Here is a 17,540-nt window from a genome sequence, read left to right on the forward strand (position 1 = left end):
GGATGTGTTAATTACTGATGGGTATTGAAATCTCTATAATAGTGAGTGGATTTATCTATTTCTCCTTGCATTTCTATCCGTGTTTGCCACATTGCGTTTTGATACTCTGTTGTTAGATGCATATATATTAAATATTGTTATACCTTCTTGGAGAATTGACACCTTTTTCATTATCTTATGCCCACTTAATCCCTGGTAATTTTCCTTGCCAAATTCCACTTTGTCTGAAATTAGTATAGCTACTCCAGCTTTCTTTTGTTTAGTGTTTACACATTGTATCTTTTGCCATTCCTTTACTTTTAATCTATCTGTGCCTTTTTTTTCCCCCCAAAGTCAGGGTCTGGCTGTGTCTCCCAGGCTGGAGTGCAGTGGCACAATCATAGCTCACTGTAACCCCAAACTCCTGGACTGAAGCAATCCGACCATCTCAGCCTCCCAAGTAGCTAGGACTATAGGCATGTGGCTATTTTTAAAACAATTTTTTTAGAGATAGGGGTCTCAGTTGTGCTGTGTTGCCCAGGCTGATCTCATACTCCTGACCTGAAGTAGTCCTCCCACCTCAGCCTCTGCTGAGGATTACAGACACGAGCCACCAGAACACTTTAGGTATTTATGTCTCTCTCTACTTGCTCTTATGCTCTCTGAAGAGAAATCCAAATTAATTCTTATTGTTCCCCTATATAGTTAAGGTGCTTTTTTTTCATCTGGCTTCTTTCAAGATTTTCTCTTCACTTTTGATTTTCTGCAGTTTGAATATGCTTCCCAGATTTGGGGCTTGGTATCTGTCAGTTTTGGAAAATTCTCAGCCATTATTACTTCAAATATTTATTTTTCTCTTTTTCTTCCTTCTGGTATTCCCATTATGTGGATGTTATACGTTCTCCAATTTTCCTGTAATACTTGAATATTCTGTTCTACTTTTTCTTTCTTTTTCCTCTTTTATTCCCCCAGCTTGGGAAATTTCTGTTGACCTATCTTCAAACTCACTGATTCTGTCCTTGGCTGCATCCAGTCTACTGATGACTGTTAAAGGCGTTCTTCATTTCTCTTATGGTGTTTTTTGATTCTTAGTATTTCTTTTTTTTCCTTTTTTTTTTTTTTTTTTTTTTAGAATTTTTATCTGTGTTTAATTTACCCATCTTTTCTTGCATGGTGTCCACTTTTCCCAGCTCTGATCCTGTTAATCAGCTATTTAATTAATTAGTTTAGAAATGAGGTCTTGTGACTGGGTGCGGAGGCTTACACCTGTAATCTCACACTTTGGGAGGCCTAGGTGGGCAGATCACTTGAGGCTAGGAGTTCGAGACCAGCCTGGCCAACATGGTGAAACCCCATCTCTACTAAAAAAACAAAAATTAGCTGGGCATGGTGGCACACACCCATAATCCCAGCTACTCCAGAGGCCAAGGCAGAAGAATTGCTTGAATCTGGGAGGTGGAGGTTGCAGTGAGTTGTGATTGCATGCCACTGCACTCCAGCCTGGGTAACAGAGCGAGACTCAAAAAAGAAAACCCCAAAAAACCCCAAACAAACAATAAAAAACAAGAAATGAGGTGTTGCTTTGTTGCCCAGGCTAGAGTGCAGTGGCTTTTCACAGGTATGATAATAGTGCACTGTAGCCCCAAACTCCTGCACTCCAGTGATCCTCCTCCCTTAGCCTCCTGATTATAGCTGGAACTATAGTCACATACCATCGCACCTGGCTTAATCATAGTTATTTTAATTACTGGTCTGCTAACTCTAAAATCTCTGCCATATCTGAATCCAGTTCTGATGTTTGTTTTGTTTTTTCAAACTTTTGTATTTTGCCTGTTAGCATGCCTTGTCATTTTTTTGGTTGAGGGCTACGTATGATATATTGGATAGGCCAGGCACAGTGGCTTACTCCTGTCATCCCAGCACTTTTGGAGGCCAACGTCTGGGGTTGCTTGAGCCTAGGAGTTTGAGACCAGCCTAAGCAACATGGCAAAACCCCATCTCTACAAAAAATATCAACATTAGCTGGGCATGGTGGCACACACCTGTAGTCCCAGCTACCAGGGAGGATGAGGTGGGAGGATTGCTTGAGCCCAGGAGGTCAAGGCTGCTCGAGCCGTCCGCATGCCACTGCACTCCAGCCTGAGCAACAGAGCGAGACCCTGTCTCAAAAAATTTTACAAATTTAAGATATATTGGATAAAAAGAATTAAATAGGCCTTTAGAGTGAGATTTTATGTTTATCTGAGTAGGAGTTTGGCTATGATTATTGTTTGTTGTAGCTGTAGGTATTAGAGGTTAAAATTTCCTCTAGTGTGCTTATTTTTGTCTCCCCCATTGTTGGCTCCAGTGGCTTGTTCCTGGGCTTATGTTCCTGGAAAGCTGTAATTGTCAGTATCCACCTTTCTCTCCAGTTTTGGAGGCAGCAGTTTGCCCTGTGACCTGAATTCTCTGATGGATCTAAGAATAATTATGGATTTTCAGATTGTTCAGCATTTTTCGTGTTGTGAGGACAGACAGGGGTGGCACTTCCAGGCTGTTTTCGTCTTGGACCAGAAACCAGAATTTAGAGAGAATAGTCAGCTTTTGAGATTTGTTCTAACCCCAAGAGGGCTCTGTCCTGCTATCTTTTTCTGGTTATTTCTGGCAAATTAGCCAGCCTACAATTTAGCCTGTATCTCCGCTGAGTCTACCAGTCTCCTCCCATTTGCCTTTCATCACAAACTCCACAGGTTTTGTTAGTGCTCCTAGGCCTTAACTTCTCCACACTCTGTTGCAAATAAAATTAGTTTTTCTGGAAAGAGCCACGGAGCTATCTGTTTTATGGCCTGCTTCTCCCCTCCTGCACAGTTTTTGAACTAAGGCTCTTTACCTGGTTGTGGGAGTCAATGCCATGCTTCTCTCTGAGTGACTCCCCTATTCTAGAAGCTGAGCACTTGGAGTTGAGGAAACACTGACCTCAGATCTTCCCACCTTGTCTCTCTCTCAGTGTAGAACCACTGTTTTCTAAGGAGGATAAGGCCAGTTAGGGCCTCAGTGTCCTCAGCTGTGCTACATCCAAGGTAGATCCTCCATCCCATGAATAGGGGCTGGGCGGAAGAAGGGACCCCCACCTCTTGACTATACTGACCCAAGACTCAGCCCCAGCAATAGGCAGCTGGGGACTGGATGAGAAATGCTGTCATCCCACCCCTCCTAGGAAGATAGCTCTCTGAGTGGAAGCTTGGAAAACAGGGAGCCTTGTACTCTTGGCTGCACCAGTCTGGAGTGGAGTTTCCATCTTGCTGAGCTGGGATTGGGAAGGAAGGGACTATGCCCTGGTTCAGACACCACTGACTCACTATTCTTACTGAGCAGTAGTAGGTTTTCTTGAATAAATGTTTCTTCATATGCTGTATGTCCCCGGGACCATTTGCAGAGACTTTAAATAGTTGTCCTTTTATGATTTTCACCAGTTTTGCCAAAGAGTTTGTCCACAGAGCTCTTCATGCCCTCATGCTGGAAGTGGAAATCTGGACATGTTCTTATCACGTCATTATCACACCTAGGAAAATGAGCAACAATTCTTCAGGATCATTTAATGTCAAGTTTATAACTTCCTGCTTTAACTTAAAAAAAAAATTAAATTAGAGTAAGTGGTGTTGATTAGTGTTCTAATGATTAAATATTATTGAGTTATTTAATGTCCAATGGTGTTTTATCCACAGGTTATAATCGCATATGAAGTTGCCTTCATTCTTGTGAAACTGTTTGGTTTAAACTTTTGAATCAGTGAGAGAATGTCAAAGAGGTACAATAAAATTATCACCTGAAAATTGTTTCTCTTTCAACAGTAATTTAATTTCAAAGTTCATTTAAAAAAATGAAAAGGGGCTGGGCGCGGTGGCTCACGCCTGTAATCCCAGCACTTTGGGAGGCTGAGGCAGGCAGATCACGAGGTCAGGAGTTCAAGACCAGCCTGACCAACATGGTGAAACCCTGTCTCTACTAAAAATACAAAATACAAAAATTAGCTGGGCATGGTAGCATGCACCTGTAATCCCAGCTACTCAGGAGGCTGAGGCAGGAGAATCACTTGAACCTGGGAAGCGGAGGTTGCAGTGAACCGAGATAGTGCCATTGCTCTCCAGCCTGGGAGACAGTGAGACTCCATCTCAAAAAAAAAAAGAAAAGCGCCAGGCAAAGTGGCTCACACCTGTAATCCCAACACTTTGGGAGGCTGAGGCAGGTGGATTACTTGAGTCCAGGAGTTCAAGACCATCCTGGGCAACATGGCAAAACTCTGCCTCTACAAAAAATGTAACAATTAGCTAAGCGTAGTAGCATGAGCTTGTAGTCCCAGTTACTTGGGAGGCTGAGGCAGGACAATTACATGAGCCTGGGAGGTGGAGGTTGAAGTGAGCTAAGATCATGCCATTGCACTCCAGCCTGGAGTGCGAGAAACTGTCTCAAAAAAAAGGAACAAAATAAAATTAAACATTTATGATCACATCTCAACTAATCAGAGAAGTACAAATTAAAAGAGACTATTTTTCACATCAAAGATATAGCATTCAATATTGGCAGAAGTATAAATTTACTCAACCTTTCTGAAAAGTAATTGGGGAGTAAAACAAAAACCATAAAGGGTTTTTTGTTTTTTGTTTTTTTTAAATCCACTAGTTTTCATTCTAAAATAATGGGACCCATTTTATCCAGTAATTTTCATTTTAAATATCAGAACAATAGTTTTTGATCTTGATGGAATTCAACAGAGATATTCTTAGTAAATGTTCAGAAGTAAAGAAAGAATTTAATATGAACCATTTTTGGAAAACAACGTCCAGGTACGTATATGTATATAAACCAGAAGGAAATGAACCAAAATGTTAATAAGGGTTATTTTTGGCAGTTTTATAGTATTGTAAACTATTTTAATCTTGTTATATTTTTAAATTTTTTTTCTATGAATTATGGGATCAGAAAAAAATATTAACATTTAGTTAAGAAGAGGAAAGCAAATAAATTGTGCCTTGGTATTTCATATCTCTGAATAAAAATAGTCTCTCAAACCTGAACAAATACTGTCTTGGTTATCAAGAATAATAATCATTTATTTTTCTTTTTTCCCAGTGTTGCATCTGAGCCAAGAAAACTTTATGAAATGCCAAAATGTTCCAAATCAGAAAAAATAGAGGATGCTTTATTATGGGAATGCCCAGTGGTAAGATTTCTTTTTAGAGCATTTGTTTCTAAAGCATTTTTAGCCTAGAAGAACCAGTTATTATTAACATATTGCATAAAATAATACAACTTAAATATCATAGTGACTCTTGCATCTTTAAAGCAATCAAGATGAGCGTGTATCTTTTATTTTCCTCATGAAATAATTTCTGTATTAAAAATACTACTAATATGAATGTGTTTTTAAAATTAGATAGATTTTTTTTTAGATACTGAAAACTAAAAAGTTATAAATCGATTAAAAGTTATATAAGCAGCATAAGCTAATGTATAATTATCTTAGTGTTTAAGAGATCATTCCACTCAATATACTGAAACAGTAACAAAGTATTTAGAGCAACAGTTATTTTACGTGTTAGGAAAATAATAAAAATAAAATAATAGGATAAGCTCATTTCATAAGGCTAGCTTTGCCTGGGTGTATATTTTTCAGAACACTGTTTTCATGGAATGTTAACGGGTGTCAGAGGAGTTAGGGGGAATTGGGCTGTGAAAAACTAAGTTTGTGACATTCCGAGTTTGAGACTGTAAACATGTCTATTGATAGAATTACTTCTCAGAGCCTTTAATAATAATAATAATAATACAATAATACTAATAGGTATGATGATTATCAAGCCATTTCCCCAAATTCTTTTGATCATAGAACTTCCTTGTTTAAGGAATATTTCTGAGTACAGGTTGAGCATCCCTAATCTGAAAATCTGAGATCCAACATGCTCCAAAATTCAAAACTTTTTGAATGCCGACATGACGCCACAAGTGGAAAATTTTACACCTGACCTCATGTGACAGGCACAAAATTTAAAATATTATGTAAAATTATCTTCAGGCTACATGTATAAGATAGATATGAAACATAAATGAATTTTGTGTTTAGACTTGGGTCCCATCCCCAAGATACCTCATTATGCATATGCAAATATCCCCAAATCCAAAGAAATTCAAATCTGAAACACTTCTAGTCCCAAATGTTTCAGTAGGAGAAGGGATAATCGACCTGTATTTGTTTTCTATAGGATCAGTGTTTATTCTAAGAAATGCACTTAGGAAATACTACAACAGATTAATCAGGTCTTTGAATCTGGTTGGTTGTCCTTTAGGAAAAACGGAACTCATAATATGTGACCAAAAATAATTTTTAAAGGATAAGAGGCTATATGCTAAATTTATTGTTAATTTTTTTTTCAGGCTATCAATTTTACATAAAGTTTTAGTTTTCTGGAGCTGCTGCTTTCTTTTTCTCTGAATACTTATTGTCTGTTCATTGAAGGCTCCTATTTAAAAATTAGAAAGCTTTTAAACCTATGTTTTCTTCTTCAACTCCTTATTGAAAGCTAAAAGTAACTGTTGTGCCTTTAGCAATTTAAAGCTTTTTGATCCATTTTCACTGGGGAGTATGGGGGAAGACGACAGATTTCTTAATTGAGAAAGTTTTTAATACACTAGTATAAAACACCAAAAATTTAGTAACCTAATTCCTACTCTCACTATTTTTTTTTTTTTTGAGATGGTCTCCCTTTGTTGCCCAGGCTGCAGTGCAGTGGCATGATCTCCGCTCACTGCAACCTCTGCCTCCCAGGCTCAAGCAATTCTCCTGCCTCAGCCTCCCAAGTAGCTGGGACTACAGGCACCCAGCACCATGCCCCACTAATTTTTGTATTTTTAGTAGAGACGGGGTTTCGCCATGTTGGCCAGGCTGGTCTCGAACTCCTGACCTCAAGTGATCCACCCTCCTTGGACTCCCAAAGTGCTGGGATTACAGGCATAAGCCACCATGCCCGGTCCGTATTCTCACTTATTTTTAAACATTTTATTCTCATTTCAACTGCAGCAAGATTTTCTCTTAAGAAAAACCAGAAGCATATTGAATTGTTATTAACACACTGATATGAAACTACCTTTAAGTTAGTGTCCATCTTTTCCAAGACTCTGTGTGAATTACAGCTTTTTGTTTAAGAAAATATTTCAAACGTATTATATTTGCTGCTTCAAATTATTTTGATAGGCAAGATATAAATAGTATATTTTTTTAAATTTAAATTTTTTAAATATATTTTTTTAAGACAGGGTCTCACTCTGTTGCCTAAGCTGGAGTCCAGTGGCACAATCACAGCTCACTGTAGCCTCTACCTCCTGGGCTCAAGTGATCCTTCCACCTTGGCCTCCTGAGTAGCTGGGACTACAAATGTGCACCAACAAACCCAGCTAATTTTTGTATTTTTTGTAGAGGTGGGGTTTTGTCATGTTGCCTAGGCTAGTCTTGAACTCCTGGGCTCAAGTGATCTGCCCGCCTTGGCCTCCTGAAGTGCTGGGATTATAAGTGTGAGTCACCACGCTCAGCCAAAAACTTTTAAATCTTCATGAAACAACATTTAGATAAGACATTGTAGAATAAATGCATTTATATCATTGCCCTGAATCCAGTGTAAGACTTCAAGGGTTAATAAACTTAAAAAATAAAAATCTTATAGCCAGTATTTTAAGAAACTTGATTATACTTACCAAAGGAACATTGTTTGTTTTCTCTTCTTTTAAATATGGAGAGCTTTATTCCTTTACCTAACAAAGGAATTAATTTTAGCAAAATGATTCATTCCAACCTTCTTGTAAGAAATATCTAGGAGAGTGGCCAGGTGTGGTGGCTCACGCCTGTAATCCCAGCACTTTGGGAGGCCGAGGCGGGCAGATCACGAGATCGGGTGTTCAACACCAGCCTGACCAACATAGTGAAACCCCGTCTCTACTAAAAATACAAAAATTAGCCAGGTGTGGTGGCACGCACCTGTAATCCCAGATACTCGGGAGGCTGAGGCAGAGAATCGCTTGAACCTGGGAGGCAGAGGTTGCAGTGAGCAGAGATCATGCCACTGCACTCCAGCCTGGGTGACAGAGCAAGACTCTGTCTCAAAAGAAAAAAAAAAATCTAGGAGAGTCAACTAAGAAAAATAATGAATCTAAGTGATAAACATTCAGGAAATTCTCTAAATAAGAGATTTATTTACAATCTTAATATCTCAGGGTTCTTTTTAGGTTTCCAGGGGAAAAGAGCAGGATAACAGTGTGGAGACTGCTAAGTTGAGAATTTAAAACAAATGAGAACATAAGATTTTTTAAATTGCATTGTGAATGTAACATTTTTTATCAATCCTTTAATCTCACCCTTTTAGACATATTGAGAAAATGTTAAATAGAAAATATTATGAAATTTTAATAAGATGTTTCAGATCTTTGAGTATGAAAAATATAACAAAAAAGCCTAATTTCAAAAAACTATTTGAGATCAAGGGACAATGGTATGACCAATATGAAGGGTCAAGACTGAAATGTATTGTCTTTACTATCAAGAACTCTACTTTCAGTTTTTTCTCGGACAGTTAATTTCAGCTTCATAGAGATTTCTGACCACATTAAGGAACACTGTTTTCCTGGGTTTGTTTTGGGTATATGTCATTATGTTATTTCTTGCTGAAATTTATAATTGTGGGTTTTTTGTATTGTTTTAGTATTTAATGGTGTATAATGTGTTATTCAATTATATGTAGTTATACAAAAAAAAACACTAGCATACAAACAAAAATTATTTTTTTCCTTAACATTTGAAAGGCAAGACAAATTTTTAGGGAGCATATATAAAATAACTATGTCTTCATTCTTTTCTATTCACTTTTTGGCCTAAGCAGATACTAGATTAATTTCAGCCTCTCTTTTCTTTCTTTCTTTCTTTCTTTTTTGAGATGGAGTCTTCTGTCGCCAGGCTGGAGTGCAGTGGCGCGATCTCAGCTCACCACAACCTCCACCGCCCGGGTTCAAGTGATTCTCCTGCCTCAGCCTCCCAAGTAGCTGGGATTATAAGCATGCACCGCCACGCCCAGCTAATTTTTGTATTTTTTTTAGTAGAGATGGGGTTTCGCCATGTTGGCCAGGCTGGTCTCAATCTCCTGACCTCGTGATCCAGCCACCTCAGCCTCCCAAAGTGCTGGGATTACAGGTGTGAGCCACTGCACCTAGCCACTTCTTTTTTTCTTTTTTATCTAGAAACAGAGTCTTGCTATGTTGCCCAGGCTGATATCGAACTCCTGGGCTCAAGTAATCCTTCTGCCTCACTCTCTCAAAGTGCTGGGATTACAGGTGGGGACCACGATGCCCTTTTAGTCTACAAATTAAAGAAGAAAACTTTGCTTCTCTTTTTCTTCCTGCCTTAGACTTCCACCTTGTGGTGGCTCCTCAGTGACAGGAGTGCCCATGCAGCTATCCTCTCCCTTTTCTAGGATAATTCATTGGTGACATAGGTCATCTTTCAAACCAGGTCCATTTTCTGTACTTTAGCTGTCTTCATTGGTTTCTAGCTTTTCATTTGAGCTTAGGTCAGAACCACAGTGAATAATGAAGTAATTTGCATTTTGCCAGTTTTGACTTCCATCTAAAGGAAACAAGTCCTGTGGTAAAGGAAAAAGGGGGCAATATGAATGTCTATTCTAGCAGAGAACCCTTTTTTTTTGAGACAGGATCTCACTCTGTCACCCAGGCTGGAGTGCAGTGGCATAGTCATCACTCACTGCAGCCTTGACCTCCCAGCCTCAAGCGATCCTCTTGCCTCAGCCTCCTAAGTAGTTGGGACTCCAGGCACTCACCACCATGCTAATAGCAGAGGACTCTTAATCGCTATGCTATATACATGATTTTAAGAGCTGTTATTGTTGTTATTGTTATCACAGAAGTAGCATCATTGTCTTCTACTGTTACGATTAACATTTGTGAATACTTAATAAAATAATAACTAATTCATAATAATAAATTATTTCAGGCCATGTTTAAGTGCTTTATGTGAATAAACTCAATAAGTGATGATGAAATAATTACCCACAATCTTATCTTTCCTTGTCTTAATTCTCTAGTTGGGCATTTAATCTTTCTTTTGTGGTTTATTTATTTGGCTATTTGAATATTTAGCTATTTTCTTTGAACATTGATTACTGCAAATTGTTTATGGCCAAGCAGTTTCATTTTTATATCTCATTTTTTTTTTTAGGGAGATATACTTCCCAATTCATCAGATTATAAGTCCTCACTCATAGCACTGACTGCTCATAATTGGCTACTTCGTATATCAGCAACTACGGGAAAAATCCTTGAGAAAATATATCTTGCAGCTTATTGCAAATTCAGGTATTTACTGTGAATTTATTATTCAAGATTTTATTTTAAAAATTTGAAACCTGTGGCCCAGGAAATTTCAAGCCTTTTTTCCCTGTCAGTTTTCTAATCCATTACCAGATCTCAATTAATAAACCTATTTTCTTTTTCTCCCCTCATGACTACATTTAGAGGTCTGAGTATAGAGACCCTCTATCATTTGTCTTTTTTTTTTTTTTCTTTTTTAAGACAAGGTCTTGCTCTGTCTCCCAGGCTGGAGTGCAGTGGCGTGATCTCTGCTTACTGCAACCTCCACCTACCAGGTTCAGGCGATTCTCCTGCCTCAGCCTTCCGAGTAGCTGGGATTTTGGGTGTACACCCCATGCCCAGCTACTTTTTTATTTTTGGTAGAGCTGAGGTTTCCCTATGTTGGCCAGGCTGGTCTCAAACTCCTGACCTCAAGTGATCTGCCCACCTCAGCCTCCTAAAGTTCTGGGATTACAGGCGTGAGCCATCGTGCCCAGCTGTCATTTATCTTTGTATCCCTAATAAGTAACTAACCTGTAGTAGTTTAAATAAACTTTAAAAAAAAAAATTCCCTGTATTCTACAAATAGTATTTTCTATGTAAGATGCTCTTTATGGTAGATTTTCCTGAAGGCTAGTCTGTTTCAGTTAAATTGTCTGCTGTGTACAATCCAAGAACTGTTATTTTAACTATTAGTTTTATAAATTAGATGTAAATGTTTGGAGTGAATATGTTCATGGAATGTGTGAAAGTAACATTTTTAGTGCTTTTTATACTTCCATTTTAAAGTAGAAATGGTTATTTTGTTTTCTAAGTTTTGAATACTCTTAGATCAAAAACAATTTTTATTCACCAATGCTCTAGAAAGATTAAAATTATGTATGTATTTAAATAGGGATATGTCCATATAGGGATATAGAGGAAATTTTTTTAGCTATTTATTTTTTAGAATAGATCACTTTGCTTTTATAATTTAAATAACTAAAAAATAGTTTACTTATAAAATATAATATTTTGGTTTTAAGTATAAGGAAAGTGACCCAAATAAATAAACTTCCCTTCATTCTTTTAAAAGATACTTGAGCTGGGACACTCCTCAAGAAGTCATTGCAGTTAAGTCAGCTCAGAACAGAGGCTCAGCAGTGGCCCGGCAGGTATACATATTTAAACATTCAATAAAATGAAGACTCTTTTTCATAGGAATTTGTCTGCAGATTTGTTATGAAAAAATCTAATGATCTTTTATTTCTGAAGCATGCTGTAAAAGATAGGATTCACGGCAACCTGGATGGAATCGGAGACCATTATTCTAAGTGAAGTAACTAAGAAATGGAAAACCAGACATTGTATTTTCTCACTCATAAGTGAGAGCTAAGCTTTGAGGATGCAAAGGCATAAGAATGATACAATTTACTCTGGAGACTCGGGTGAAAGGGTGGGAGGTGGGTGAGGGATGAAACACTACACATTGGGTATAGTGTATACCACTCAGGTGATATGTGCACCAAAATCTGAGAAATCACCACTAAAGAACTTACTCATGTGACCCAACACCACCTGTTCCTCAAAAACCTATTGAAATAAAATAATAATAAAAATATTTTTAAAAAGAAAAGTTGATAGGTAGATTTTTTTTTTCTGAAGCGTGCTATTTAAAGAGATTTTTCTCTTTCTCAAAGAATTACCCAGGATTTACTAGATTTTATAAAGTCTGGAAATTTATATCAAGAAACTTTTTGTTTCTATTGGTGACTTATGGGGAAATACTATGGAAAGCATTTATTGAGCACTTAAAAAATAGATATAGACTGCTTTTAGAGGTTTTCTGTTTCTTTATACACCTGGACACCTAGAAAAAGCAAATACTTATTTTGTGTCTCCCCTTGGCAGAGTCTGTTGTAGTTCTTTCTCATTTTTAATTTGAACTACTTCAGCTTTTTCTAACTAGTGTCCTTGATGGCAAAACAGGCAGGCACTGATCTGAGTTCTTTACCTGTATTTACTAATTTAATCTTCAGCACACTCCTTTCAGTAGATACTTTCATCATCCCATTTTACAGGTGAGGATTCTGAGCCCCAGAGAGGCTAAGTAACTTATCCAACATCATAGTGTTGGTAACCTAGGCTCAAACTCAGGCAGTTTAGCTCTAGAGTCCCTGCTCTTATGCACTGTAGCAAGCTGCCCCTTCTTGAAATTTCTGTAATATGGACTGGCAGGTGAAGTTTATATAGAACTCTAGCATTAAAAAAAAAAAAAAAGTTAAGTAGTTCCTCTAATTTTACCTTGTTTAGATAACTACATCAAGCATTTCCTTGTCAACCCTACAGTGTATTCCCATACACGCTGGGTCTGTGAACTCTGCTTTTCATTCCTCCCTCATCTCTCTTGTCTACTTTTTCTGTATGCCCCTGAAGCCAAGCAAACTATTTGTTGGCTGCTTCTACTTACTTTTTATCATGGTTATCTGAATGTTTTCCTACCCTGTACTAATCCTGCCCAGTCACATTAATAACTTAACTGCATGCCTTTTATTGGAATCTCCTTACCCTTTTCCTGATTTATTTAGTATGACATCTAAGAAAGAGAGATGCTGTCTCTCTCTTAGTAATACTTCTCTCTTTATACTCTTACTACCTTGCTTTTACTTTGGTAAAGGAAAATTCAGAAAAGTGGGATAGTATAAAAAAGCAAAACATTTTGCTACTTTGAGAATTCTAAAGTGTCTTGTCTGATGTACCTTTTTAATAATTTAAATTGCTAAAGAGCAAGAATTTTTGTTTTGTTTTGTTTTGAGACGGAGTCTTGCTTTGTTGCCAGGCTAGAGTGTAGTGGTGAGATCTCAGCTCACGGCATCCTCCGCCTCCCAGGTTCAAGCAGTTCTCCTGATTCAGTCTCCTGAGTAGCTGGGACTACAGGCGTGCACCACCACGCCCAGCTAATTTTTGTATTTTTACTAGAGACGGGGTTTCACCATGTTGGCCAGCATGGTCTCGATCTCTTGACCTCCCAAAGTGCTGGGATTTACAGGCGTGAACCACCACTCCCAGCCAAGAATTTTTTTAAGTTTAATTCTATACGTTATCATATGTTAATGTTTTACATTTACCATCACCTGATAATGTTAATAAAATCTTGTCAGTATTTCTATATTCTGGACTGTTTTCCTACAGTCTCCAGCCAACAAGTAGTAGCTCTTAGTTTGGGTATAAACCCAAATCCTTTGGGTTTAAGGAACACAGAAGGAGTCTGATTTACCTTGAAGATATTAGTTCAATAAAAATTTATCCCTTTCAAAGGGAGAATCTTTTGGGCTTTAAGCATTACAATCTTTTTTATTTGCTGTTTATTTGTTTTCTAAATTTTAGTTATAGCAGTTTTGATTGGTGGTTCCAGCCTTAAAAGTTCTATTGAAGCAGAGACTGGCTGTGATGGGGCAGACAGCTTTGCCTAACACAAATTTAAGAAATTCCCTTCAAAACTGTATTGGAGAAGTACAACAGATTGTTTTACATTTCATAGTGGCAAGAAATTGGACCTTGTTCTTCAAAGTAAGGAGGCTATCCTTTTCAAGCAGAAAAGTCACTCAAGCTTTCATTGATGTTATTATTTCTAATTTCCTGTAAAGGAGTCAGCACAACACTACTTTCATTATATATTTATTTATTTAGAGACAGCATGTCTGATGCCCAGGCTAGAGTGCAATGGCTTGATCAGAGTTCACTGCAGCTTCAAACTCCTGGGCTGAAGTGCTCCTCTCACGTCAGCCTCCTGAGTAGCTGGGACTACAGGCATGCACCACCATGTCCAGCTAATTTTTTTATTTTTTGTATAAACGAGGTCTCACTATTTCTACAGTGAGTGGCCAGGCTGGTCTCAGACTCCTAGCCTCAAGCGATCCTCCTGCCTTAGCCTCCCAAAGGGCTAGGATTATAGGCGTGAGCTACCTGATCCAGCAACTTTCAAATGATATGAGCATGATAACTACATATCTTTTTATTAGGCTCTTTATTGTTCAAACTCCAATTCAAAATATAAATGCATGGTATTTTATTGCTAAGAAATGTTTACTTTTATGGATTTTTGTCTGTATATATGCGCGTGTGTGTCTGAAGGGCTGAAGCTTTAGTGGACATGTTTTGAATATGTTGCCCTTCCGTTTAAGTAACTTTGCAATCTAAATAGATGGATGTTTTCATAATATGAAAATGTTTGTATAACTACATGCTAAAACAGATGGATTTTTTCAACTAATGAAAACAGTGTGTTTCTGAAGTACTTTTGAGAGCTGTGTGTAATTGTAGTCTTTCCTTCTAGGCAGGCATTCAACAACATGTTTTGCTGTACCTTGCAGTGTTCCGAGTTCTACCTTTTTCACTTGTAGGGATTCTAGAGATCAACAAAAAGGTAAGAACTCCTTTCTTATTTGATTGCAATATTTTATTGACAATAAGTTGTAATGTCATTATTTAATTATTTATGAGATATTTGATTGGAAATGCTCCCCTCACTATAAAAAGTTCACTAACTTGGTTTATTTTGTAACAAAATACATGAGAACATTTGCCTAATATCCCTTCATCTTTCTGCATGTTTTTATGCCTCTCAAGTGGATCATATTGGATACCTGTGGTCATTAACAAACTACTATGTTATGAAATTACAAAATGAGTAAGGTTTTTTTTTTCAGAAGGAACATTCCAAAGCTCGTTAAAAAGATCATTAAAGGAAGGTGAAAAGTTGCAACAAAATATTTCATTTTAATTGCAAGGTATAGGTCTAAAACTTGCTTTATGATATATAACAAGCCTTATATTTAAATATGTAAATTTTCCAATTCATTCAGTTTTGGGTTTTATTGTTGTTCCCATTTGTTCTTGACTTGTGGAGCAGTTACATGGGAGGAAAGAAGGAGCAAATTTCCTTTGAGTAAAATAATGAATAGGATTCTACTTTAAAAAAAAAAAGTTACTTACTCTTGGTGCATAGTTATTTATTGAGCTCTCCTACTGGTCTTTAATTCAGCACCTGAAGTATTGTAGAGGACAGTATCTTGAGGATCTACTGATCTTTATAAGCAAACAAGATGAATGTATTAAAATTTTACATTAAGCATTATATACTAAACTGCATAATGGCTAAAGAGTAATATTAGTTACCATTCATTGCTTATTTTGTGCCATGCACTTTGAATATTTTACAACATTGTAATGTATATATTTAATTAAGTTAAGCAGCAGTCCCAGCTACTCAGAAGGCTGAGGCAGGAGAATGGTTTGAGCCCAGGAATTCAAGGCTTTGATGAATTATGATTGCACCACTACACTCCAGCCTGGGTGACAGAGTTAGACTCTGTCTCTAAAAAATTAAAATAAAAAATAAAAAGCAGCTACCTAAATCCTAAAGGTGGCAAGTAGAGGATCTAGAATTAAAATAGATTGGCTACTTTATTATAGCAGTCATTATTATTATTAATTTTGTTTTTTTTTTTTGAGACAGTCTTGCTCTGTCACCCAGGCTGCAGTGCAGTGGCGCGATCTCTGCCCACTGCAATCTCTGCCTCCTGGGTTCAAACAATTCTTCTGCCTCAGCCTCCTGAGTAGCTGGGACTACAGGCGCCTGCCACCACACCTGGCTAATTTTTTGTATTTTTAGTAGAGACGGGGTTTCACCGTGTTAGCCAGGATGGTCTCGATCTCCTGACTTTGTGATCTGCTCACCTCAGCCTCCCAAAGTGCTGGGATTACAGGCATAAGCCACCGCGCCTGGCCAGCACTCATTATCTTAAAATATGTTTGAATTGGCCTGGTACAGTGGCTCACACCTGTAATTTCAGCACTTTGGGAGGCTGAGGCAGGCCGGTCATTTGAGGTTAGGAGATCAGTACCAGCCTGGCCAACATGGTGAAGCCCCGTCTCTACTAAAAATATAAAAATTAGCCACGGGTGGTAGTGCACGCCTGTAGTCCCAGCTACTCGGGAGGCTGAGGTGGGAGAATCGCTTGAACCTAGGAGGTAGATATTGCAGTGAGCCAGGATTGCGCCACGGCAACAGAGCAAAACTCCATCTCAAAAAAAAAAAAGTTTGAATTGCGCAAGTCCTCTTTTTCTTCTTTTACGTTTTCTTTCTTTTTTTAAAGCTTTTCTTTATATACTTTTTTTTTTAACTTCTAAGTTCAGGGGTACATGTGCATTATGTGCAGGTTTGTTATATAGATAAATATGTGTCATGGGGGTTTGTTGTACAGATTATTTCATTCCTCAGGTTTAAGCCTAATATCTATTAGTTATTTTTCCTGATCCTTTCCCTCCTCCCACCCTCCACCCTCCGATAGGCCCGAGTGTGTGTTGTTCCCCTCTATGTGTCCATGTATTCTCATCATTCCATGTGTTCTCATCATTTAACTCCCACTTACAAGCGAGAACATGGAGTACTTGGTTTTCTGTTCCTGTTTTAGTTTGCTAAGGTTAATGGCCTCTGGCTCCATCCACGTCCCTGCAAAGGACATGATCTTGTTCTTTTTGTGGCTGCATAGTATTCCCTGGTGTATACGTACAACATTTTCGTTACCCAGTCTATCACTGATGGACATTTAGGTTGGTTCCATGTCTTTGCTCTTGTGAATAGTGCTGCAGTGAACATATATGTGCATGTGTCTTTTATATTTATAATAGAAGGATTTATATCCCTTTGGATATATACCCAGTAATGGGATTGCAGGGTTAACTGGTATTTCTGTCTTTAGGTCTTTGAGGAACCACCACACTGTCTTCCATAATGGTCAGACTAATTTCCATTGTCACAAACAGTGTATAAGTGTTTCCTTTTCTCCACAACCTTGCCAGCATCTGTTATTTTTTGACTTTTTAATAATATCCATTCTGACTGGTGTGAAATGGTACCTCACTGTGGTTTTGATTTGCATTTCTCTGATGATCAGTGATGTTGAGCTTTTTTTCATGTGCTTGTTGGCCACATGTATGCCATCTTTTGAGAAGTATCTGTTCATGTCCTTTGCCCACTTTTTAATGGGTTTTTTTTTTCTTGTAAATATGTTGAAGTTCCTTTTAGATTCTGGATATTAGACCTTTGTCAGAGGTATGGATTGCAAAAATGTTCTTCCATACTGTAGGATGTCTGTTGACTCTGTTGATGGTTTCTTTTGCTGTGCATAAGCTCT

The 17,540-nt window shown here is 37.8% G+C and overlaps 1 protein-coding gene across 7 annotated transcripts in view; it reads left to right on the top strand.

The window, feature by feature from the left end:
* Nucleotides 1-17,540, top strand: part of DCAF17 (DDB1 and CUL4 associated factor 17) — a 50,888-nt gene that overhangs the window by 4,264 nt on the left and 29,084 nt on the right. For 4 of the 7 annotated variants that reach the window (XM_009443735.4, XM_515899.8, XM_016950020.4 and 1 more), the window contains exons 3-6: nt 5,089-5,179; nt 10,232-10,368; nt 11,438-11,516; nt 14,678-14,767. In XM_009443735.4, coding sequence (XP_009442010.1) covers nt 5,120-5,179; nt 10,232-10,368; nt 11,438-11,516; nt 14,678-14,767 — 366 coding nt within the window. In that variant the 5' untranslated portion in view covers nt 5,089-5,119. Of the gene's footprint in view, nt 1-3,683; nt 3,767-5,088; nt 5,180-10,231; nt 10,369-11,437; nt 11,517-14,677; nt 14,768-17,540 lie in introns of all 7 variants that reach the window. The other 3 variants (XM_063790565.1, XM_063790564.1, XM_054679112.1) reach the window with 1 other exon arrangement.

This window comes from Pan troglodytes, chromosome 13 (assembly GCF_028858775.2).
Source record: "Pan troglodytes isolate AG18354 chromosome 13, NHGRI_mPanTro3-v2.0_pri, whole genome shotgun sequence".
In the NCBI taxonomy this organism is placed as follows: Eukaryota; Metazoa; Chordata; class Mammalia; order Primates; family Hominidae; genus Pan; species Pan troglodytes.